At 35.2% G+C, this 25,131-nt stretch overlaps 2 protein-coding genes across 7 annotated transcripts in view; both read left to right on the forward strand.

The window, feature by feature from the left end:
* Positions 1-734: 734 nt before the first annotated feature.
* LOC101885857 (centrosome-associated protein 350) lies at positions 735-19,104 on the forward strand. Of its 6 annotated transcripts, none has more exons than XM_087254493.1 (8): positions 735-923; positions 3,428-3,687; positions 8,802-10,330; positions 12,492-12,626; positions 15,760-15,996; positions 16,081-16,221; positions 17,770-17,895; positions 18,008-19,104. In XM_087254493.1, the coding sequence occupies exons 1-8, from the start codon at positions 901-903 to the stop codon at positions 18,146-18,148; spliced, it is 2,592 nt and encodes an 863-aa protein (XP_087110619.1). In that variant the 5' UTR covers positions 735-900; the 3' UTR covers positions 18,149-19,104. The 6 variants fall into 6 exon arrangements, with proteins under 6 accessions (XP_087110619.1, XP_087110620.1, XP_087110621.1 ...); XM_087254494.1 differs by having other exon boundaries at positions 8,805-10,330; XM_087254495.1 differs by having other exon boundaries at positions 3,560-3,687.
* Positions 19,105-21,708: 2,604 nt separating this feature from the next.
* Positions 21,709-25,131, forward strand: part of qsox2 (quiescin Q6 sulfhydryl oxidase 2) — a 39,630-nt gene continuing 36,207 nt past the window's right edge. Inside the window, exon 1 of the mRNA XM_087254530.1 lies at positions 21,709-22,008. Within this exon, the coding sequence (XP_087110656.1) occupies positions 21,774-22,008 (235 nt within the window). The 5' untranslated portion in view covers positions 21,709-21,773. The remainder of the gene's footprint in view (positions 22,009-25,131) is intronic.

Raw genomic sequence — 25,131 nt, forward strand, 5'->3', positions numbered from 1 at the left:
GTAGTAGACGCAGCAGTAGTAGTCGTTGTAGTAGTAGTAGTAGTTTTGTATTAATAGTCGTTATTGTAGTAGTCGTTGTAGTAGTCGTTATTGTAGTAGTATCAGTAGTAGTAGGTACTGTAGTAGCAGATGTGGTAGTAGTAGTTGTAGTAGTAGGCAAAGTGCCGATATACAGCCATATTGCACTGCTACTCGTGTGATATTGCTCATTTATGTACTGTTTATATATATATATATATATATATATATATATATATATATATATGTGTGTGTGTGTGTGTGTGTGTGTGTGTGTGTGTGTATGCTATATTTAATGTAAACTAAATGCTTTGGCAATACATTTGAAACATTTGTTATGCCAATTAAGCAATAAAAAAATATTATACTTATGTACAAAAAAATTATGTATTTTTTGTTTTATATATTTTATTTACTTATATTTATATAATATATATGTTTTACAAACATATTCTTGTTCTTTTTTCATGTATTGTGTAATTGCTTTGCCAATACTGTGCCAAGTCATGCCAATAAAGCTCATTTAAATTGAATTGAATTGAGAGAGAGAGAGAGAGAAAGAGATGGAAATGGAAGGAAGTGGGTGAGATAATGTGGAGAATGAGGTAGATGGAGTGAGAGAGGGAGAGAGAGGAGGCGGCTAGATGGGAGGAGAGAGTTATTGGAAGAAAGAAAGAGAGAGAGAGCAAGCCGGAGGAAGTTGAAGAGAATAAAAAAGAGGGCAAAGCTGTAGACAGAGATGCAGGATGACTGCTCGACTGCAGCTGCGAGTCGATCCAGTATTTGGGGAGTGGCAGCAGCGTCTCACATGGGACCTGAAGGAGGACAGGCTACTGTTCTTCTGGTTGCTTACTCGCGACTAAAACCCACTGTGATGGCAGCATGCCAGTCATGAATAGGTCAGGGTAGGTGGACAGCATTTATCTCTCCCGCTCTCTCTCTCTTTCTGATTCTCGCACTTTCACTCTCTCTGTTTGCATGAGTAGGCATTAGTTCTCTGTAAGACTCAAATAAATCTGTTAGGTATTGTGTAATGTTTAGTGTTTTCTGTTTATGTACGGTTGTGAGTTGCATTATGGGATCTCAATCTCTGCTCTGTGGACTTTTGATGTTGAAAATTCAGCTCTAGTTTAGCAAAGTGGCTTTTGTTGACATTTTTGTATATAATGTAGGCTATAAGGAATAATACATGGAGAAATAACAGAAAATAGCGGTTTATTACAAGGTTTTTGTACACCAACCGAGAAAACATGTCACTTTAAACTATTAAAAATGTTAACAAAAGTCACTTTTTGAAACTTTTCAAGGTCAAAAGCTGTTGGAGTAAAGATCAAGGTCCCATAATACAATTCAAAGCATCAATAAATGGAGGAAAATGAAAACGTGAATAACAAAATACAGAAAACCACTAATAAGATATTTTTACAGTGTATAACAAGGACTTAAAGCGATAGTTCACCCAAATATTTTACCCAAATGTGATATCATCATTTCCTAGTACTGGGTTGCAGCTTTAAGAGCATCCGCTGCGTAAAACATATGTTGGCGGTTTATTCCACTCAGGCAACCCCTGATGAATAAAGGGACTAAGCCGAAGAAAAATGAATGAACATTATCATCATTTACTCACCTTTTATTTGTTTCAATCCTGTTTGACTTTCTTTCTTCCATTGAACAACAAAATAAGTCTTTTTTTTTAAGCAGGGATATCTATAACCATTGACTATTATTGTATTTGACTTTCCTATATGGTCTGTAGTCCATGGTAGTACACTAAGTCCAGGGTTACAAGTTGTCAAGTTTCTTCAAAGTATTCTGTTTAACATAAGAAATAAACTCTTAAAGGTTTGGAACCACTTGAGGTTGAGTAAATTTTGATTACATTTAATTTTTGAGTGAACTATCCCTCCAAGGCAATAGTTTACACAAAAATAAGCAATCAAAATAGTTTTTTTTTTTGAGCAATGACAATGAACAGAGACTGGATTAGATCTAATATCTCAGAAGAGATGCTTAATTTGATTTATTGTTTTCTTTTTATATTATTTAACAAAACAATGTATCATAGTGAAGTTATAGATTAATAAATAATGTATATATGACTGATACTACTAGTCCAAGATTTTGAACAACTAATGTTATCAGTTACTAGGTTTTCAAAAGTCACCTTCCAAGCTCAAATCAGAAAAATAAATAAATAAATAAAATGATTCTTTAAAAAGTCTATAAAGTCTATATATCTGTGGGAATCTATGTCCCACTTGGATTTTGCAGATACTTTGTTATATTTTTGGCCTAAAGTACTTATTTTCACTTACTTGTAATTATTTTTTATTTACAAAACGTATGGCATTATTCGCTTCAGTTTTTGTGTTTTACTGTGAATTTAAAATATATATACATTTATTTATATTTTTAAATATATATATATATTTATTTATATGTATTTATTTTATTATTTCAAGAAACATTGAACTTAAAAAATCCTTGAGGGACTATATAATAATAACAACATAGGCTCATTCATAAAACGCAGCCCTATATACATGTCTGGAGATCGCAAATTATGTAGTCAGAAGTAAAGTATTTTAAATAAACGCTATGGGGGGGTGTGACGCCATTCCTTTTCGCACTTACAAGCTTACCGCTTACCTTTATATGAACGGCTTTCCCGCTGTTACCAGTTTGTTTAGTTAGCTCTACATGTACGTTGGCGGACTTAAGATACAGAGAGGAGTTGACTACGATGACGAGGTAAAAATCAGGCGAGGCTTGATTTGGGTTTAGGGAAGTGGGTGGCCGGGTAAATCTGTAATTTTGAAAAACACTATTGATTGGGTTTAGGGAAGGAGAAGGGTGGGTCAGTCGATCGGTCATTCAGTCAGTCTGTCGACATCGGTCTCTGGTGGATTTAAGTAAGAACAGCAGGCTCGATTGGCACTTGCAAGAGAAGTTTAAGATCTGAAAAAGCGTACACAGCAGCCTTTGGTGGAATTGAAAAAATAAAAACTGCAAAAAAAATGTAGCTCCTGGGACGTATTTGGCACTCTCCAGAAATGTATATAGAGGTACGTATTCAGAATGAATAATAGAATGATCATGTTGATTTGGTGCTCAGGAAACATGTGATGCTCATAAATGAAGTGTTAAAGGTTTGGGGTGTTAAGGGTTTGGGGTAATATTTAACAAAAATAATGCTACAAATAATTCTAAAATGATTGTTTATAATATTGGCTGTAATATTTTATTTCAAGAATTAATGTTGAAAAAAGTTTCCACAAAAGAGTTTTACAGCTTCCACAAATAAAAAAATGTGTCTTAAAAAATAAACTGCAATTTAGGTGAAAAAATGTTCATATAATACAATATTTGTAAAACAAAAAGTAATCTAAAATGTTAATTTCCTCAGCTTGTTGAGTAAGGCAGGTTTGAGGAGGTTATTGTCATCAGATGAAGTGTGGACTTTAGGAAGGAAGAGGAACCAAGTGGAATTTGTGGAGCAGGAATCAAACAATCCTCCAACCATCAGTCCGTCTCACAGGTACAGCCAACAGAAGCAGGCTCATCTTCACCTCATCGGTCCTGAAAGAATCACCAAGACTGAAGGAGAAAACCCTTCATGGCAGTGTGACTCCGTGAAGCCTTTGAAAACAGGACCTGAGGTTATTGGTGGGTAGATGATTTCCTGTTTTGGTTTATTAACTTTCTTCCTTTTTTATTTTGAAGTTTTACATGGACACATAGAGAATGATCTAATACATAGTGTAAATTACAGCAAGAGTGCAACAAAAGCTCCAACGGACAGAGAAATATCCATTTTCAACATCAAAAATTAATAGAGCAGAGATCAAGATCCCATAATGCAATTCACACCCGCAAATTTGTGGAAAACATTTGTGAATCACAAAATACAGATACTGTTAACTAACAGATATATTTATACCGAAAATAACTGTAGATCACAAACAAGCAGAGATAAATATAATGTACTGAGAGCATAAGTACAAAATGACTGTAAACACCAAGCACAATTATTTAAAATAAATACTGTAACAACAACGAACAAAAATCGTTCTAAATTTCAAGAGTTCACACTTAGCTATTGATTGATTGTGAAGCTCGTCTGGCATCCTGTCCCGAGAGAGAGCCCTGAGCTCATAAGATCCTCGAGCTCGGGGCTCCCTCTCGTTTGCAAGGCGAGAGGTGAGTTTGAGCTCAGGTAGATCTCAAGAACTCCCCTGCAGTAGTAGCTAATAAACAGATATCAATTGCTCTTAAGAGATAACTAATTACTAGGAGCATGTCTATAGTGCCGATAAGGATTAGTCGATAAATTTAAGTTGCATGTTTTTGGACGATGGGGGGAAACCGGGGAACCCAGGGGAAAATCCACGTGTGCATTGGGAGAGCGTGTAAACTCCGCACAGAAACGTTAGCTGGCTTGGTAGGGACTAGAACCAGTGACGTTCTTGCTGTGTGCTAACTATTGGGCCACTATGCCACCCATCTAGAAAAGGAGGAGAAGTAGGGGTGGAAGAGTGGATTCTTCAAAACGAAGATGGCTGTTATATGGAACTTAGGGTTATTATAGTGGCTTAGGAATCGTCTGATTGATAAATCATAAATCATAAATCAAACCACACTGAACTGAGCTAAACTGAACTGAACTTAAACACTAAAAACTGAACTACCCTGATCCAGTTACTATGACCATTTATGTGAAGCTACTTTGACACAATCTACATTGTAAAAGCGCTATACAAATATAGCTGAATTGAATTGAATTAAATTTCATAATGTGAGACCGGCTCCAAGCAATCATAAGCTTGTGATCCTCTCGAAATTAGTTATAAATAGCAAGTGGCATTCACGAAATAATTTTTAGATCTTAAAAAGCGTACACATCGGCTTCTGGTGGATTCGCGAAAACAAAACTGCAAAAAATGTACCTCCTGGGATGTATTTGGCACTCTCCAGAAATGTATATAGGGGTACATATTCAGAATGAGCCAGGATTTATTTATTTCCAGCTAATAATAGATAAACCCCTGACAATCAGAAACTCATTGAAATATAAAAAGCTTGTACAAATTTAGAGTCACAGATGATGAGATTGTGGAGAAGTTCATTTAACTTAATGTTAAACCCCCTTTTCAAAGATTAATTAAAGATGATGACTTTAATTATGCCAATGACTATCTAGAAAACACTTGGTTATACCATGGGAAAAAATTATACAAATACATTGAAGTCATGTAAGCCAGGCTAGCAAATTAAAGTATACAAATAAAACTACCTCAGGTATCCAGTGCTAGTTTCAGCATCTTTGTGTTGCTTCCTTTGGGGAAAATTGTTTGTGTTGGTCTTTCGTCCTCTAAACTGATTGAGATCACTAAATTTGTTTGATTACTTAACTTTGATTGATTACACGAGCTTGATTCACTGGTCAGATTCGCTAGTAGCACTCTGAGGACATCTGCTGGCTACAAAGGGATAATGCTAAATGAAAAGTAAAACAAAAAAATATTTTTCATGCTTCCGAGTGGATGCAAATATATTTATTGTTATTTATTTATAGTAATCGTGCTTGGGTTGAGCAGGTCTTTATAGGCTTGCTTTTTGGGCATTAAAAACACTACTAGAAGGGACTGTCAGGATTCATCTTTCATTTCAGGCAGTCAGACATCATGTCGTCTGATTTTACTCTTTCAATTTGATAGATGTCTTTCTGTTGTTATTGAGAGGACTGCAATTCATTGTGAGTGCTGATTTACTGTATGTCGGGTTTCTGCTGACTCATGCTGTTGGCAGAGTGACTCAATGCCCATACTGATTGACTGTGGCATTTATACCATATGACCGTACAGAAGCGATGTAAACTGGAAAACATGAAGCAAAATTCTCAGAAATATTCAGCCCTCCTTGGTTTTATATATATTATTTTAAATATATTTATATCAAGAATCAGTAAGACAGTGGCTCAGTGGTTAGCACTGTCACCTCACAACAAGAAAGTCCCTGGTTTAAGTGCCGGCTGGATCAGTTGGCATTTCTGTCTGAAGTTTGAATGTTCTCCCCGTGTTGTTGCCAGCTTCCTCCGGGTGCTTTAGTTTTCTCCACGGTCCAAAGACCTGTGCTATAGGTGAATCGGATTAACTAAATTGGCCGTACTGTATGTGTGTATGAGGGTCTATAGATGTTTCCCAGTACTGGGTTGCAGCTGGAAAGTCATCTGCTTTGTAAAACATATGCTGGATAAGTTGGAGGTTCATTTTGCTGTGGCGACCCCTGATAAATAAAGGGACTAAGCCGAAAGAAAATGACTAAATAAATATCAATAATTTATAAATGTAATGTGTGATTAAAACTATTCAAATAAATATTTAATGATACATTATTAAATATGTTTATGCCTAGTGAATTTTTCAATATATAAAAAATATATATATATATATATAAATATATATATATATTTTTTTCTTCATATATTTGTATAAATAATATTTGTTATTAAATATTTGTTTAATATTAAATTCAGATTTCAGATCCACAGTATTTCCTATTTAGTTTTGACTGAAATAAAAAATACTGAAAGAATTCAATTGAAAAACTGGTCAATACATTTTAATGTCAATATTATTATATCTTTTGAGAAATTTGCTTTCACTATTCAAGAACAAATTGTCAACAGAGCAAATGCTGTTGACCAGTGAATTCCTATTTATCTAATTTGCCTAATTAACATTAAACAATTTAATTGCACTTTTAGCTTATTAGCATGTTTCTAAATAACTAGAAAAAATATTAAATACAGTCATTATGCTAAATACAAAATCACTTAAATAAAAAAAAAATCAGTCGAACAGCACATGGGAAATATTAGAAACAGAATTAAGAATATACATTAAAGGTGCAGTAGGTGATTGTCTTCAGAAATTTTTTTTGTTGTGCTGGTTGAAATTCTCTTCTCAATAGTACTGATTAAAGTAAATGATTTAAATGTATTTATATGTATTTTTATATTCTGGGTGAGGTATAAGACTAAAAAATGTTCATCCAACCAAAATAGAGTCGGGCCTAAATCCCATAATTCCGATAAGTAGCTCAAACTATCTGTCAGCAAATGCAGATTTGAACTAGTGCGCACCTGTTTGTATGCAGCTCTGCCGTTTGTGCATACACATGCTGCCCGTTCATGAGAGAGAGCAAGCAGTAAAAACATGCTGAATCAAAACTTTTTTTAAAATCCTGAATCAATATTGGAGTTACTTTTGCATGCTGGAGGAAGGACGACACCATGGCAGAAGTATTTCTTTTAGACATGTAATGTTATGTTCTAGAACTATTTTTGGCACGCAGAGCTGATGTAGATTGTGTTGTTATGAATGGGTTACATGCACAGAAGTGTTGTTCAGCCACTGAAATCTTCCGGTGAAAGATTGATGTGACTATTTTCAGTTTCATAAGGGACTTTTACAGCATCGATAATGTAGATTTTATTTAGTTTAACAACAAGACATCAGTAAATAGCGCTATTCCGCCTAGCTTGCTTTACTGCGGTGATATTGGTTTTACTTTCATATTGGTTCATTTTTGAACAATGAATACCTGTGACACGCTCCCTATATTGTTTACCGCTACTCAGACCCAGATTGGCTGATCGGGAGGACCGGGAGAATTCCCGGTGGGCCGGTCCGTTTTTTGGCCGCGAGGGCCGGTGTCCCTAGCTCCAGAATCTGTTGCTCTCAGAAGTCTCACTTTTTAAATTAATGTATTTATTTACTTGACCACAGTCTTCTTATTCATTATTTTACCACAGCCCTGCTCTTTTTATCTATTTTCTCGCAGCCTCGCACCTCTTACTGTACAGCTGTTGTGGTCGAGTGGTTAGCACGTTAGGTCACGATGCCACCGACCCAGGTTTGATCCTCATCTGAGTAATTTTTTATTTCATTTTTATTGTTAAGACATATAATACTGTTAGGGTTGTTGAACATTTGAAGTTCTAAAGCAGCTGTTTACTCAAAAAAAGACGTGATAGTGTAATAAGAAACTGAATTTGAAATTACCTTATTTTAATATTGTCAGTCTTGAACTGAGGTGGGCCGGTCTGAGGCTTGAAACTCCAGGGCTGAAAAGGAGTCCCACTCCGGCCCTGCCGCTACTCTAAATATTCGTTTTGAAATAGCATGTATGGCTTAGTAGTAATAAGTGAATTCCTGCCCAAGCTTTAGCTTTAGCTCAACACAACAGAGAAGGTTCTGCTGTCATCTTTAAGGTGCGCACACTCGTGTTTCCAGGAGGCGTGGCTTTGGACTGCAGGGGAGGGACTGTGTTTCTGAGATTAAGGCTAACATGTAGCATTGTGGCAAATCACCTACTGCACCTTTAAATTTGGTGTAGTGTTTTTGTTTGCTTGGGCCTTGTAAGAGAAATTTCCTTTAGCTTAGTCCCTTATTTATCAGGGGTTGAACTGACAACCATACACTCTCGCATTCACACACACTCATAAACTACTGCCAATTTAGTTTATTCAATTCACCTATAGCGCATGTCTTTGGACTGTGGGTGAAACCGGAGCACTCAAAGGAAACCCACACCAACATAGGGAGAACATGCCAACTGGCCCAGCCGAGACTCAAACCAGCAACCTTTTTACTGCGAGGCCACAGTGCTAACCACTGAGCCACTGTTCTGCTCTAAACTAATATTAGTATGATTAATTTAACATTTATAGCCATTTACATCTATAATAGACAATAACCATTGTATCTTGTTTTCAGAAGAAGACGCTCAGAGGAAGAAACAAGGGTTTTACGAGGACACCTGCTCACACAAGAGAGAGAGACCACAGCCTTCATCTAAAACACCAATGAAGCCAGTATTAAATATCCAGCAATTCACACTCAACTGTGAGCCAGACTCACACAGAGCCCCCAGAATGTCATCTGACAAGAAAGAGGATCTCCAATTGGACTCTAGAAAGAGCCATCATAAAGAGGACATAAAGACAATGATTGTAGTAAATGGCAGCGCAACAGCAGACACCACAACTCTAAACGTCCAGAATAACCAGCGACTGCACAGTGTGCTGGCACTGAACAACAATCATAATATATTCGACAAGGGGCAGTGGAGCTCATGTCTTTCATACTCCAAAACCAATGAGCAAAACACATGCACAAACGACACAGCCAAAGACAATCCGCTCATCGAGAGCTTGATTCTGGAAGCAGTAAGTGCGGAAATCAGAAAGGCAGAGGATAGTCCGTCTTGTGACGTCAGTCTGTCTGAAATAGACGAGAAGTCAGAAGTCGTTTCGTTTCATAGTGACCAAGCCCTCGGTTGGTCTGAAGAAGACTTTCTTGATGAAGAAAAGAACGAAGCTCTTCAAGCAAATAGTTGCTGTTTGGTTTTTGCTGAATCTCATCACAATAAACAAGAAGGACGATCACATTTTGAAAGACAACCAACCATAGAGTCGACCCTGTCAGAAATTCTCTCTCCCGTAGATGAGGTTTTGTCCTACGGAAGTGCAGAACTTCCGCCGTCTGCTAACGGAGGAGGACTTGACAGCTACGGTTATCCTCCTGCCTTTGAGATCATCACATGGACGAGTGAAGATCAAGCACCGGCAGATTCTGCGGAAGATCTCTCTATTAACAGCGAGAACCTCCCACCTCTCCCTGTGGACTTCGCTCGGCAAATAAAAGAGCCTCAAAGTCTGTGCTCTACCAGGGAAAAACAGGAAAACGATGATACAAATGAGGATGCAGATGAAAACAATTGTTCAGATCACACTAGCTCACTCGCTGAAGATCTGAGACATGAAACATCAGATCCGTTGTCCTCCTTTCGGATTGGAGACAGAGTTGTTGTGTGTAACTCTAGAGCAGGTGTGCTGAAGTATAAAGGCCTTGCAGCGTTCGCGACTGGTTTTTGGGCTGGTGTGGCTTTGGATGACCCTTGTGGAAACCACAATGGAACCTTTCGAGGTGTGAAATACTTTAGTTGTGAAAAAAGCCATGGTGTATTGGTCAGAGCGGAGGACATACACAGAGAACATGGTAGTGATGTAGAGACTGGGGTTGATGAAGATCCATTTTCAGATGAGGAACTGACTTGCACTAAGCAAGATAAACTGCTGAAGGACACATTAGGAGCAGATGGACAAAAAGGATGTAGTCATTGTTTTAATAGAGATGAGACCATGCCTGTTGACACCATACACAGAAGCCAAGAGGAAACTCATGATGGCACATCAATTGGTGTGAGAAATCTTTCACATCCTTCTGAAATGGCATTGAAAAGAGTAAGCAATGCAAGCTTTTAAAGGGATGAAAATGCTGTCCTCGTTTATTTACTTTGATGTCATTAGAAATCCATAAGGCTCTGTTTCCACTTGGTAATAATAACCACTTGTTTTCAGTTATCCGGTCTCAAGCAGAGTATGTGGGTGGTGTGGAGTGAGATATATAAGTTTAATGACTAAAAGAGAATTCAATCAACAATCCAACAAATTCAGAAAATTACAGTAAAAAGTTTGAAGTGTTTAAAAAGTAAAAAATATACAGTTGAAGTCATTGGGCCTCCTGAATAATTTAACCCCTAGCAGGGCTTAATTTGTGCCGGAACAAGCCGGCACCTCATTTTACTGATCTCCCTCCTCACACGCATCCCCGCCCCACCCCAGTCTTCACTTTCTTCTGTGGCTCCCCATCCCTCTTCACGTTCGTTTTCAATACTCCCCCCCTGCCCCGCTCTTCACTTTCTTTTGTGACTACCCAACCCTCCTTACGTTCATCCGCGATACTCCCTGTCCCACCCTGCTTTTCACTTTCTTCTGTGACTCCCCAACCCTCGCTCTTCACTTTCGTCCGCGACTACTCTCCCTCCTCTGGTAACATGCCGGATCAGTTACCCTGATCTGTTCAGGGACATTGCAATTTACAAATTAAGCAATTAAGCAGTGGCACTGGAGCATGTAGGTAATCCAAAGTGTAGTCAGAGTACAGGCGAATGGTCTCGACTGGCAGCAAAACAACATAAACAAAAAAACAAAGCAAAGGTTAAAAGCAAGGCAAGTCAAGTAAGGATCGCTGACATGAAACTAATTTTTTGACACAGTGTCGAAATCCCGAAGCACAAGTGTTTTGAAACACTGCACCGAAGCATGATCCAAAACACCCAGGTCACATGACTAAGGTGTTTCAAAACACTCAGGTCACGTGACTAAAGTGTTTCGAAACACCAGGTCATGTGACTAAAGCAATTCAAAGTGTCTGTCATTTCAAAAGCGCTTCAAAAGCGTTTTCGAGACCTGGCAAATCTGCGTTTGACTGACAGGGTCGGAAAAAATTCGATCTCATGTAGTCTAGTGGACTGTACGTGTGCACAGAGTAACTATGCTACAAATGGCCAGAGTTCAAATCTCGACTTGTACAAATACTCAGAAATTATGACTTGATGTATTTTAATAATTTTTTTAATTTTAATTCCTTAATTTACATATCTATTTTTTTGCTAAAGCTGTTCCAGAGCAATACATAATAATGACCACTAGGCGTCACTGTAAAGTTGAGTTTCAAAACGTTTCACCACTACAGGCAGGCGAAGGTTAAAACAGGGACAGACAGGAGCATGTAGGAAATCCAAAGCGTAGTCAGAGTACAGGAAAGTCAGCAAAACAACATAAACAACAAAACAAAGCAAAGGTCAAAAACACAGCAAGGCAACTCAAGGACACACTTCTTCATGCTCACAGTTTACAAGACTCAGTAAAGTGTATGTGTGAGTGAGGTGTATTTATAGTTCAGGTTATCAAGCCATCATGATACTCCAGCTGTGTGTGTGTAATCAGGGGGAATCGGGAACTGGTGTGTGTGTGCAAAGAGTTCTGAGAGTTGCAGTTCATTAAAGTGGCATCTATGTAGTTCTCCAGCGATCTGCACAGGCTAGATCGTTGGTGACCTTGACAGCCATTATGACAGTAAATAACGTTTTACTAGATATTTTCAAGATACTAGTATTCAGCTTTAAGTGCATTTTAAAAGCATAACTAGGTTAATTAGGCAAGTTAAGGTAATTTGGAAAATCATTGTATAACGATGGGTTGTTCTGTAGACAATTGAAAAAAAAATATTGCTTAAGGGGGCTCATGATATTAACTATAAAATGTTTTTTTAAAAATTAAACAGATTAAACAAATAAGATTTTTCCCAGAACAAAAAAAAAAAAAATGTAGGAAATACTGTAAAAAATTCCTTGCTCTGTTAAACATAATTTGGGAAATGTTTAAAAAAGAAAGATAAATCAAAGGAGGGCTTAAAAGATAGACTTAATTTGTATATTTTTAAAGATTTCCTTCAGCATGAATTCTATTTTAAGAAATTAAAAGTAAAAACTTATTTATCTGTTTATCATATAACAGAACTGCATCTCTAACTAAACATCTATTTTTTTTTTTTTTGTAGACCACCGTTAAGCTCTATCATAATGGGGAAAATAGGTGTCATGTGGATGCTAAGCTGACAGAAGATCTGGATAAAGATGGAGAAGACTGTGCACAAGATACCAAAAAGAGACAAAGAATTAAATCTACAGACATCGTAAGTCGCAAAAAAAGCTGCAAAACAGATTTAATAAAGATACAGTAAAATAGTATCTATGTATGTACTCTGTATTTGTATTTTACTGTTATTATTGTTTTTTTTAAATAGGCTAGTTTTGCCATTTTTAAACCAAATTCAGCTGATCTTAGGTCAATAATCAAGGAACTTTGCTGTCATATCATGGCTGCATCAAGTGAAGTGATATTATGCAATACCTGAAAATAGTCCTCAGCTAGGTAACTAGAGCTGTTTCTTCATTCCGCAGAGAACAGACTTGTGTGCTTGTGAAGACCGGTCATGCCAGGTCACCTCGGAAGAGCGTTTTTTTTATTAATTATTTTTTAGAAATTTTTTTTGGTTTTTTAAGGATCAGCAGAGGACCTCGAGCTAGAAATCAAACTTGGGTCACCGTCAGAGGTGTTGCTAGACATAAAGCTCTACTTGGGCACAGCACCCGCTCCAAAAAATATAAATAAATAAACATGTGTATATATATATATATATATACATTCTAAAACAAAAAACATTATTATAAATAAACAACAGTGCTAATGTTATTAAAACAATTAATATTCTAAATAAATAACAGAAATAATCCTAAATGCAACTTCTAAAGACAATGTAAAGACATAACTGGAGTGATCCTTGGATAATTTAATAAATCTTTTGCATGAATATTTGTTTTATTAGAATAAAATTCTATAGACAATTTAATAGAATACAAGAAAAGATGCTTTATAGAATTGTCTGTTGTTTGTTGTCTTAGACCCGACTCATGGCCGAGAATTAGGTTTATTAAGTTTAACCTCCCTGACTTCATCCCTTCTTTCTGCATCATACCAAAAGAAAATCTATCAGGAGTCATGCATTATAAATAAGATCACCATCATATTATTTAAACGTTCTTTTGTCGATTTGCAAAACTCACTGCGTGCTGGTAAAGCTGGTTTTATAACGCATGAGTGGCCCAGCTATTTTTTCGGCGTGCATGTTCACAACCGGTCCAACCGGAGCAGAGCAGCGCATCAGCATCAAGCAGGAGCGTGTGCGTGAGGCGCGCGGGTTTTTTTTTTTTGTTTTCTGCGCACATGCTCAGTTTGCTTTTTGATTAAACTACATTGCTTTCATCAGTGTTTCGCTGCACATAGAGAATAACTTTTTTATTCTCGTATTACAACTCTTGCATAAATACACTTGCATATAAAGTAAATCATTTCTCAAAGCATTTACTGGGGCACTGGCGATTTTTGCTGGGGCATGTGCCCCGGTAACAGGGGTTTAGCAATGCCCCTGCTCACTGTGAGCACTATGGTGCTGTATATCAGCGCAGTTAACCACTAGGCTATTGGCGCCTAATGTAAAAATTACAGCATTTATACAACGATTTATTATTTATTTTTCCTTTTCAATGTATATTTCAATGCACAAAAACCTTACAAATATACTTTGCACAATACAATTAAACAGATTTTAATAGGAATTTCAGCAAATAAACACCCTTAATGTGTTTATTGCTTTATTAAGATGTTCATGTTAATGTTTACTTTCACCATCTCGTTTAGAGAAACTCCTGAGATAAATAAGTTATATCTCTGAACTTTAATAATAAATCCATATAAAATGCTGCAATTTCCACCTCCTTTATCTGGCCACAATGACTTCTGGGACTTCTCGAGCGAGTTTTTCGCTCAAGTCTGTATCGGTGGTGCATCCTCAATACCAAAAACACATCCGGGAACTTTCATGTATCCTCCGTTCTTGTGGTCTTGAGTTTTGGAACTAAACTTTGGCGGTCGATGATGACGTTACACGAGGACACAAGATCGCTGAAGAACGCATATTGAGAAACAGCCTAGGTAACAGTGCTGTGTAATATCATTGTGCCTGCTGCAGCCATGGTACAGCAACAAAGTTCCTTGATCATTTCGCTAGACTTGAGATTATAGTTCAATATGGGCGTAAAAAATAGCAACTTTAACACCTGCCTCATTTAAAATTGGACTAACCAAGCATACCGAGACCACCTTTTCAAGCACGTCTCGGTATGCTTGTTCGGTCCACTTTTAGTGATTGTGGCTTTTACACCTGCACAAAATGAACTGAAACAAAAACCCTGGAATGGTTTGAGGTGAGACCGACCTCAAACCGACCCAAGTGAAAAAAGTACATTGTGTTTTAGGAATGAACCAGCTGCTGTAGTCAGCTGTGACATGCATTCTGGGATGAAAAAAGGGTTTTTAGATACTTTACCACAAGTATGGCAGGTTTAAACGTGGGGTTGTGGTCCATACTGCCTGCTGATTTTCCCCTCACTGTTTGTTTTCTTTTGTGTGTTGTACATGTGAGTTTTCCGCCTGTTAATTCTGACCAATCAAAATGCAGTTTTTAGCAAATTTAGGAGGCTAGCAAATTTGTCTTGTCAACGATTGATGTGAATGTTGTCACGTGACTGCTTTTTGGTTCTTTTCAGCTTGTTTGTTTCAGAGCACTTGGTCTGATGAACCTAAAACGGCTGAACAATGCTACAATGTTTAATTTTTAACCTTGACCCAGAGCACCAGACATCCCAAGTTGGGAAAAGTCATTTCCGGGGGAGACAGAGATGATTTGCGGGAGGTTGCGGAGAAGTGGGTCCCTGTAGGGGAGGGGTGTGTGCAACGGATCTGAAGAGCGGTGGGGGCGTGTGCGTGCCAGATGTGCTGGGAGAAATGCGGTGTAGAGGGGTGTGCGACGTATCTGAGGGCCGAGCGGGAGACGTGCGATTTACGGGAAATTATCATTCCTTTGCAGGCATCTGGGAGTCACTGTGCATTTGCGGGTGACTCCCGGAACTTCCGGGAGACTTGGGATGTCCTTAGTGCACAATGTACATACAGAAGTGTCAAGCTTTAAATAAGAAAATTATCAAAAGTCTTTTTTTTTATTTTTTAAATGAGATGCTAATGGTCTTATCCGATTCAATGATCTACGCTAAGCTAAGCTAAAAGTGCTTCTGCTAGACTCGGAGATTAGCTGAATGGATTCAAACATGGTAAAACTCGACTGTTTACCTCTAGGCGACTTGTAAAATTTGTCTATTTCCAAAGAAAGTGAAGTGTATTAATGGACTTTACTTTTTTTTGATATCCAGGATGTTAGACAAGGTGAGGATGGCTATTTTATGCCATGTGTCTTGGAGCAATGGCATCAGGTCCAAACGGAAACGCCAGCAAAGATAAAAGTGGCGCCCCATGAAGACAGCATTGTGTACAGATTAGTGGACGCTTCAGTAGAGATTCTATACAGCCAAGCAAATGAAGACACTCTTGACCTTTATGAAACACCAAGCTATCTATTAGACGATGACAGCCGCAAACGTTATCGACAGGTTAGTGTAGTAGTGTGTGTCTAACTAATGTCTAATAGAGAGAAACTAAACTTGAATCTAAACCTTATTCACTGTATACTGCAGGTGATCTTCCAGTTAACGTCTGATGTTCTTCATGAGATTTTGGGTGATCTATTATGGACAAAACAATCTACAGAGAATATACATGATCCATCTGTTGTTTCAGCTCTGCGATCAAGTACAGTTTCAGTCACATTTTTAAAGGTAAAAGACATACTGTTTTATACATTTTGATGTAGGTACTTCTGAGCACAAAATATTTCCCATTTAGAAATCTACAGTAAACATATATACACTCACCAGCCACTTTATTAGGTACACCTGTCCAACTGCTCGTTAACACAAATTTCTAATCAGCCAATCACATGGCTGCAACGCAATGCAACTAGGCATGTAGACATGGACAAGACGATCTGCTGCTGTTTAAATCGAGTATCAGAAAGGGAAAGAAATGTGATTTAATTGACTTTGAACGTGGCATGGTTGTTGGTGCCAGACGGGCTGGTCTGAGTATTTCAGAAACTGTTGATCTATTGGGATTTTCACGCACAACCATCACTAGGGTCCACAGAGAATGGACCGAAAAAGAGAAAATATCCAGTGAGCGGCAGTTCTGTGGGCACACATACCTTGTTGATGCCAGAGGTCAGAGGAGAATGGCCTGACTGGTTTGAGCTGATAGAAAGGCAACAGTAACTCAAATAACCACTCGTTACAACTGAGGAATGCAGAAGAGCATCTCTGAACACATAGCACGTCCAACCTTTAAGCTGACTGGCTGACTGGAGTCCTGTCAGACTCCTGTCAATTTGTACCAATTGGACATCGTGTCAACACCACAGCCTACTTGAGTATTGGTGCTGACCATGTCCATCCCTTTATGACCACATCTTCTGGCGGCTACATCCAGCACGATAACACACCATGTCATAAAGCGTGAATCATCTTAGACTGGTTTCTTGAACATGACAGTGAGTTCGCTGTACTCAAATGACCTCCAGAGTCACCAGAGCTCAATCCGATAGAGCAGGATGTGGTGGAGCAGGAGATTCGCATCATGGATGTGCAGCCGACAGATCTGCAGTAACTGCATCATGCTATCATGTCAATATGGACCAAAATCTCTGAGGAATGTTTCCAGTACCTTGTTGAATCTATGCCACAAAGGATTAAGGCAGTTCTGAAGGCAAATGAGGGTCCAACCCGGTACTAGTAAGGTGTACCTAGTAAAGTGGCCGGTAATATATATATATATATATATATATATATATATATATATATATATATATATATATATATATATATATATATATATATATATATATATATATATATAAACACACACACACAATATCACAATAGCAATATCACACGAGTAGTAGTGCGATAAGGCTGTATATCAGCACTGGTGGGACACTGAAGCACTCGACTCAGTGCTGATATACAGTCATATTGCACTGCTACTTGTGTGATTGTGCTCATATACATACCATTAATATAAGTGTTCATGTATAAACACACTATATAATATATTTGAACATATTTGTAATTCTAATGGTTGAAAAAATGTATGTAATCCTCCATTTTTGCAATACTTTGAAATATAGGTTGCATACTGGATATGACAAATAATTTATGTGCAAAATCCAAACAACAACAATATTTCATACAGTATATGTAATGTACATATATTTCCATGGATTTCTATATGCACTGAGCACTTGCATTGTGTTAATCATTTCTTTATATCAGGCTGTAGTGAGAAAAGAGATCCAGAAACTTCTGAATTTAGAGCGAAATGAGCAACAGATGACAGAGATGCTCCAAAAACTGTGCAAATACTGGTACGCCAAGAGAGACAGAGTGGACTTTATACTGGTGTGTGTAAAGGCACTCCTATAATAATATGCTTGCTCATGAAATTAGTGGTTTTCAGTGCGAAAAGATTGAACCGTAGAGTTGAAAACATCTCATTTTGCCTTTGTTCTAGATTCAGGAACTCCATAATGAGGAGAGACGTTGGCTAGACTACAGAACAGACCAGTACACTGTGAAAATGCATCTGACTGAAGAGATTTTCAGCCTTCTTTTGGATGACACAATATTAGCACTAAATCATTTGCACTTTTAACATAAAGGACAAGTCTTTGAGGACACTTTCATACTTTTAATCTCTTGTTTTGGAGTGAATCCAGGTCATAATTCATTCTTTTCATGAATTATATTTTGCTTGAAGAATATAAATGTATTTAGGACCCTTATTTTTTCCTATTTTGTGGTTTTTGTTTATGACATTTGAGTAGATTTTGCTTAAATACCACTTTTAATGAAAATTAAAAGAGTAATTGAATTAAAAAAAAACACAATCTCATCACTTAAATGTGAAAAGTATTGGCTGCGATGCCTGTAGTACCTCCTGATTTATGTTTTTTATAAAGTAATAGCTATATTTGTTTAATCTAATGAATTAAAAATACTTTTATTGGAGTAATGATGGGAACATAATGCATATCACCGTTTGGAAAATTATTAAATACATTTAAAAATAATAATTTAACATTTTATTTTAAAAAAATTGTGCTGGGCATAAATTTATCGCAATTAATCCAAATTAAAAGTTTGTTTTAAGATAACGTGTTTGCGTGTGTGTGTGTGTGTGTGTGTGTGTGTGTGTGTGTGTGTGTGTGTGTGTGTGTGTGTGCTGTGAACATTTATTATGTTTGTATACAATACAAATTAGGCATCACAGTGGTGAATTAGGTAGCATGATCACCTCATAGCAAGAAGGTTGCTGGTTCGAGCCCTGGCTTGGGTCAGTTGGCATTTCTGTGTGGAGTTAGCTTGTTCTCCTTGTGTTCACGTGGGTTTTCTCCAGGTGCTCTGGTTTCCTCCACAGACCAAAGACATGCGCTATAGATGAATTAAATAAGCTAAATTGGCTGTAGTGTATGTTTGTGAATGCAAGAGTGTATGGGTGTTTCCCATTGTTGGGTTGTGGCGGGAAGGGTATCGGCTGCGTAAAACGTGCTGGATAAGGTGGCGGTTCAATCCGTTATGACAACCCCTGATTAATAAAGGAACTAAGCCAAAATGAAAATAAATGATTGAATATATATATATATATATATATATATATATATATATATATATATATATATATATATATATATATATATATATATATATATATATATATATATATATATGATTGATCACAATTAATATTTGCCCAGCATTAAAATGAATTTGTTCCTTAGTATTCATTTTAAAGCAGTAACCCATTTAAAACAAATTGGGCTTAGTCATTTAATACACAGTATGTTGCATTACATGTTTCAGAATACATTTTTTTCTATGTGAAATAAGTAATTTTTTATTATTTTATTATTTTTATTGGGTGAGATTTGACATGATTTGTTTGTGAGAATTATGCTTTGTTTAATTTTCCACCTTAAAATAATTTAATGACTGAAAAAATATTTAAAATGTTTGTGTACATTAAACTATCATCAAGATGAAATATACTGTACTTCTTTCTTGGCAGCACTTGTGTTTAGCTACTACCACAATATAGACAACAACAATACTACTACTATTATTACTACTCCTACTAATAATAATAACTGAAGCTTAGTTTTGGTTTTACCCTTCAGACCAAAGTTATGTTTTAGGTTTTCAAAAAAATCCACAAGTATATCTTCCCTGTTCTTAAGGCTTCCATAAATGAGTTCAAATAAAAATAATAAAAAATGTCAATAATCTTTAATATTCTAATAGATTTTTTTGTCCATTTTAAAATGACAGAAATGTACTTTAAGTATCTTCTGAAGGTAAAGAAAATAATGGTGGAACATTTTGGAAACATTGGTGGACCAATTTAATTAAAAATTAAAAAATTAAAACCAAAAGATTTTTGTTTTTTATTAATAAATAATTTATTAATAAAGTATTTAGATAGAATTAATGTAGCCTGATAAAGAATAAACAAAAATGTAATATTGTAAAAATAATAAATTATTAATAATAATAATAAATAATTATTAGCCCCCGTTTATCTTTTTTTCCCTAATTTCTGTTTAACGGAGAGAAGGTTTTTTTAAACACATTTCTAAACATAATAGTTTGATTAACTCATTCCTAGTAACTGATTTCTTTTATCTTTGATGCCATGATGACAGTAAATAATATTTGACTAGATATTTTTCAAGACACTTCTATACAGCTTAAAGTGACAATTAAAGGCTTAACTGGGTTAATTAGGTTAACTAGGCAGGTTAGAATAATTAGGCAAGATATTGTATAGTGATGGTTGTTCTGTAGACTATCTAAAAATATATAGCTGAAAGAGGCAAATGATTTTGTCCTTAAAATGGTCTTTAAAAAATGTAAAACTGCTTTTATAACATGCTTTTAACAAATAAGACTTTCGAAGAAAAAAATGTTAACAGACATATTTTTGATATAATATGAACTAAACATCTCTTGTTCGCATGCATGATTATGATAACATGAAATTAAAATAATAGAAATAATTTATCTTTACTTGAAGTATCTTCTAAAGGTTACAAACTTGAACAATATAAATTTTGTTAAATGTCATTGGTGAACCAATTTTGTTTTAAAAAAATTTACATTTTAAATATTAATAAAGAATTTAAATGGAATTAAGGTAAACTGTAAACAAAAATTAAAAAAAACATTTTTAACAGTCTATGTATTTTTAAATAACAGTAAATGCACTGTAAAAAATATATATGAGCAATTAGTCATGACAGCATATGTTTTTAGTACAATGTTATTTATTAAACTAAGTTAATCATGTTCTAACTTAATTATTCAGTTTAACATAATTTAAGTTTAATGGACTCATAAGGCTAATTTGATTCAGTTTAAAAAATTAAGGCAAACAGGATTTTTTTTTTACAGTGTGTGAATTTTTGTATAATATGGAAACAAAAAACTTCTTACATTCACATGCTGAATTCACTGAATATTTTTAATTCATGACTCTAAATTTGCAGAAACATTCAGCAGTTTTTAATGTTTATTCATTTGTATTTATTCATCGTTTTAAATCATGTTTTATTCATAGTTTTTTGGTAATTTTACATTTCTGACCATCCTTAGCATTTAACTTGTAAATGTGGTGTATGCACACTTTTAATTTTTAGTTAGCCAGTCCAAATGATTCAGGTGAACTGTCACACCATTACAAAATCGCACATATTTAAAATCTGGTTTCTATAAAAATCAATAATCTTCACTCCCTGATGGATATACGATAAAAAGTGGCTCTCAGACCGGACAAGAAGCTCTGCAATAAATTCAAATTATTAACACCTAGTCTTAAAATATGGAAATTTAGCAGGCACTGCTTGCGTCTACAGTCTTTCATCTTGTTTTACGCTTGAAATATGCTTAAGTCTATTTAACTGATTGTATTTTAATGGCATAATAACACTGATGTTGTAAAATGAACCTAAAGAAATAAAAAATACTCACATAACCTTTCACCGGAAGTTTATTGATGGCTGAAAAACTCTGCGTTTAGCCCATTAGTCAAATACATAATATGCGTCGACCATACGCAGACAGGATGCGCAGCATAGTCGTCTGCGTCCTACTTGCGCAGCGACGACACTCCCGAAGGCTCACGTCCCCACTAAATGTAGTCATCCAGAGGAGCGAGCTGAATCAGTCTGAATGTAGAGAAAAACTCATTTACGTGCGCGTCCTCAAACTGTACGGCGTTCCCAATGGCAGCAGCGTTTTGCCTGAAGATCAGTATTATTGTTGGGCTGCTGTTCGGAAGGGCTCAACCCGCTCGTTTATACACCGAAGAGGATCCGGTGGTCATATTGAGCAGCGACAGCCTGAAGCAGACCGTGTTGAACTCCTCCAGCGCCTGGCTTGTCCAGTTTTACTCGTCGTGGTGCGGACACTGTATCCAGTACTCGCCGACATGGAAAGCACTGGCTGGAGATGTGAAAGGTCGGTACATTTACACGCTCATCTTACTGTTTTTCCGCTCTTAGGGGGATAAACAACGTTCATTGTTTCCTCATTCACTCCAGGCTCACAAGTGTTTTGAACAGTAGGCAAATATTTTATTTTGGGATGTGTACGGTTGATGTGTACAGCGACTCCACAACAAATCACTAACGTTACTATGGTACATTTTTATATGCACTATTGATGTACCACAAATACCATGTTCGTGTTTTAAAAAAATATTCAGCCAATCATTTATATGTGAAAAGGAATGTTTTAGTTTTTGTTGTACACTGTAAAAATGCAGGATTCCTCACAATTCATTCATGTTGTCCCAACACAAATCGTAAACTAAACACTTTTAACAAATTTATGTGGATTAAACATAAAAACCTAAGTTGGACCAATGAAATCTCAAGAATTGTGTTGTTTCAGCTCATTTTAATTAAGTAGTTTGATTATTATACCCATATTGACACTTACTGGTATTTAAAGTACATATTTTAGATTTTAAAATACAATAATATATTATTTTTATTTATTTTTTATTAAATCATTTCATATTCTTTATTTATTTAATTTCTTAATAACAACGAAAACTATATATATATATATATATATATATATATATATATATATATATATATATATATATATATATATATATACACACACACACACACACACACACACACATAAATACATGCTATTTAATTGAGGTAAAGTTGGTTTCATATTTGCACATTCAGACTTTTTTAATAATGTACAGTAGTTTCAGACATATTGCCAAATTTTCAATTGGGAAATCATTTTTCCAACCACTGACCATGAAAGTACAGCATTGTTCAGTCAATAAGGAAGTCACACTTTCAGATTTCAGACTGAATATTTAAAGTACTATGGTAAACAATATAGGGAGAGTCCCACAAGTTGTCATTGAATATGCAAATAAAAAATCAACTTTACCTCGATATTTTTAAATAATACTAATATTTATGACATTCAGCAATTCTAATACCAAATTTAAGTTATATTATTAATAATATTATGAACATACCAGAAAAAACCTAGTACCTTAAATATCAATTAGTACCTTGATATTTTTGAACAGGGTGTCTGTGGGGTCTTAAAAAGTATTAAAAGTTGATAAATCAATTTAGAGAAATTTAAGGCCTCAAAAAGTCTTAAATGCTGTTATTTTGCATAATTTTTGATTATGCAGTTGTATAATTATAGTTAAAATTTTAGGATGCTGTGTTGTTTATGAAATGGATAAATTCCTGCTATATTTGATGTCACACTGCTTTGTTTACTACAGTAAGCAAGGCAGCACTATAATTTCTGCTGTTCTTTAGGCGACACCTTCTGGATTAACATTTTTATGAAGTATATGAATAATGTTTTAGTTTAGGATTAGTTTCTACAATCAGTATTTAGTGAATATATTTAAAATGTTGCCAATGTTACCGGTTCAGACAAAGTGGCGACGAGGTCTTAAAATGTATTGAAAGAGTCTTAAAATGGTCTTAAAAGGTATTGAATTTTACTCTCTGATTCCTGTATATACCCTTTTAAATAATACTAATGACATTCTGCAATTCTAATGCCAAAACTAAGTTACATTCTTATAAACTCTAATATTGTTTATTTTAATTTTATTTAATTATATTTTAATTTCTTAATAATAATGAAAACAAACTATTGTTTATATATATATATATAAACAATAGTTCGTTTTCATTATAATTAAGAAACTATTATATAATTAAATAAAATTTAAATAAATATATATTTTTTATTAATTATATTTTTTAAATTGAGGTAAAGTTGGTATCATATTCGCACATCGGACTTTCTTTTTAATGATATACAGTAGTTTCAGACATATTCTCAATAAGGAAACAATTTTTCCAACCAATTACTATAAAAGTACAACATTGTTCAGACAATTAAGAAGTCAAACTTTCAGATTTCTGACCGAATATTCAATATACCATGGTAAACAATATAGGGACAGTGCCACAAGTTGTCACCGAACGAATATGCAAATATAAAATCAACTTTACCTCGATATTTTTAAATAATACTAATGTTCATGACATTCAGCAATTCTAATACCAAGTTATATTATTAATAATAATATGAATATACCAGAAAAACCATGCCTAAAAGATGAAGTTCCTGTCTAAAATAAAAGTACTATAGTACAGTGATAATGTGGAAACGTTACATTGTTATATCCCATCATGTGCGAATACCGTAGTACTATCATTAATGTTAATGTCCAAATGTAGTTCATGTCTAATATACTCTTATTACCAGACTACAATGACAGTAATATCATGGTAGCTTTACATTGTCATATTCCTTGCTTACAGTGATGTTATTTAATATTTAAAATAATAGTATTATCATTAAATGGCAATATAATAGTACATTGTTAAATAGTTATATTTGCATAAATACCATGCTAAAGTCCATATATGTTTATTTTATGTTTAAAATAATGTTACATTGTTATATCAAGTATCCACATCTTTACAAATACTATGGTAAAGTCTATAGAAATAGTGGTATACCTTTATAAAGTCAGTGAGCGTTATGCTGTAATGCATTGTTATATCACATATCCATATCTCCATAATTACCATTGTACTATAGGGCTGTGTCGATAAATTATATTAAATCGAATCACGATAAAATAGATCTTAATAATAATGATTCGCTCTGAACTTTTTTACTATATTAATCTAAGAGCCAATCACACAGCAGATATGTGCAACATACTTTTTCCAAACATATTTTGTCCAAAAATATGTTATGCCATTTAATGGACCCTCTATTTGTGGATACAATTATTGTTGGGGTACTCTTTTAAATCTGGAAGCATTAACAACTTATATTGAAATATGTATAGTCATTGTTCAATATGGAAAATAATTAATGAGATTTTATTTTTGCCATATCACCCTGCCCTAGTTTATATCACAGTAAACTATCCAAATATCCAAAATAATTATATTGCCATTCTACTTGCTTTCTAAATTGTTTGTTACACCATGTGAGTTTTATTGACAGTGCAGTGGTGTAAATGGTCTATTTCCTCGTACCTTATCTTATGGG

The sequence above is a fragment of the Danio rerio genome, chromosome 5 (assembly GCF_052040795.2).
Source record: "Danio rerio strain M-AB ecotype USA chromosome 5, GRCz13ab, whole genome shotgun sequence".
Lineage (NCBI taxonomy): Eukaryota > Metazoa > Chordata > Actinopteri > Cypriniformes > Danionidae > Danio > Danio rerio.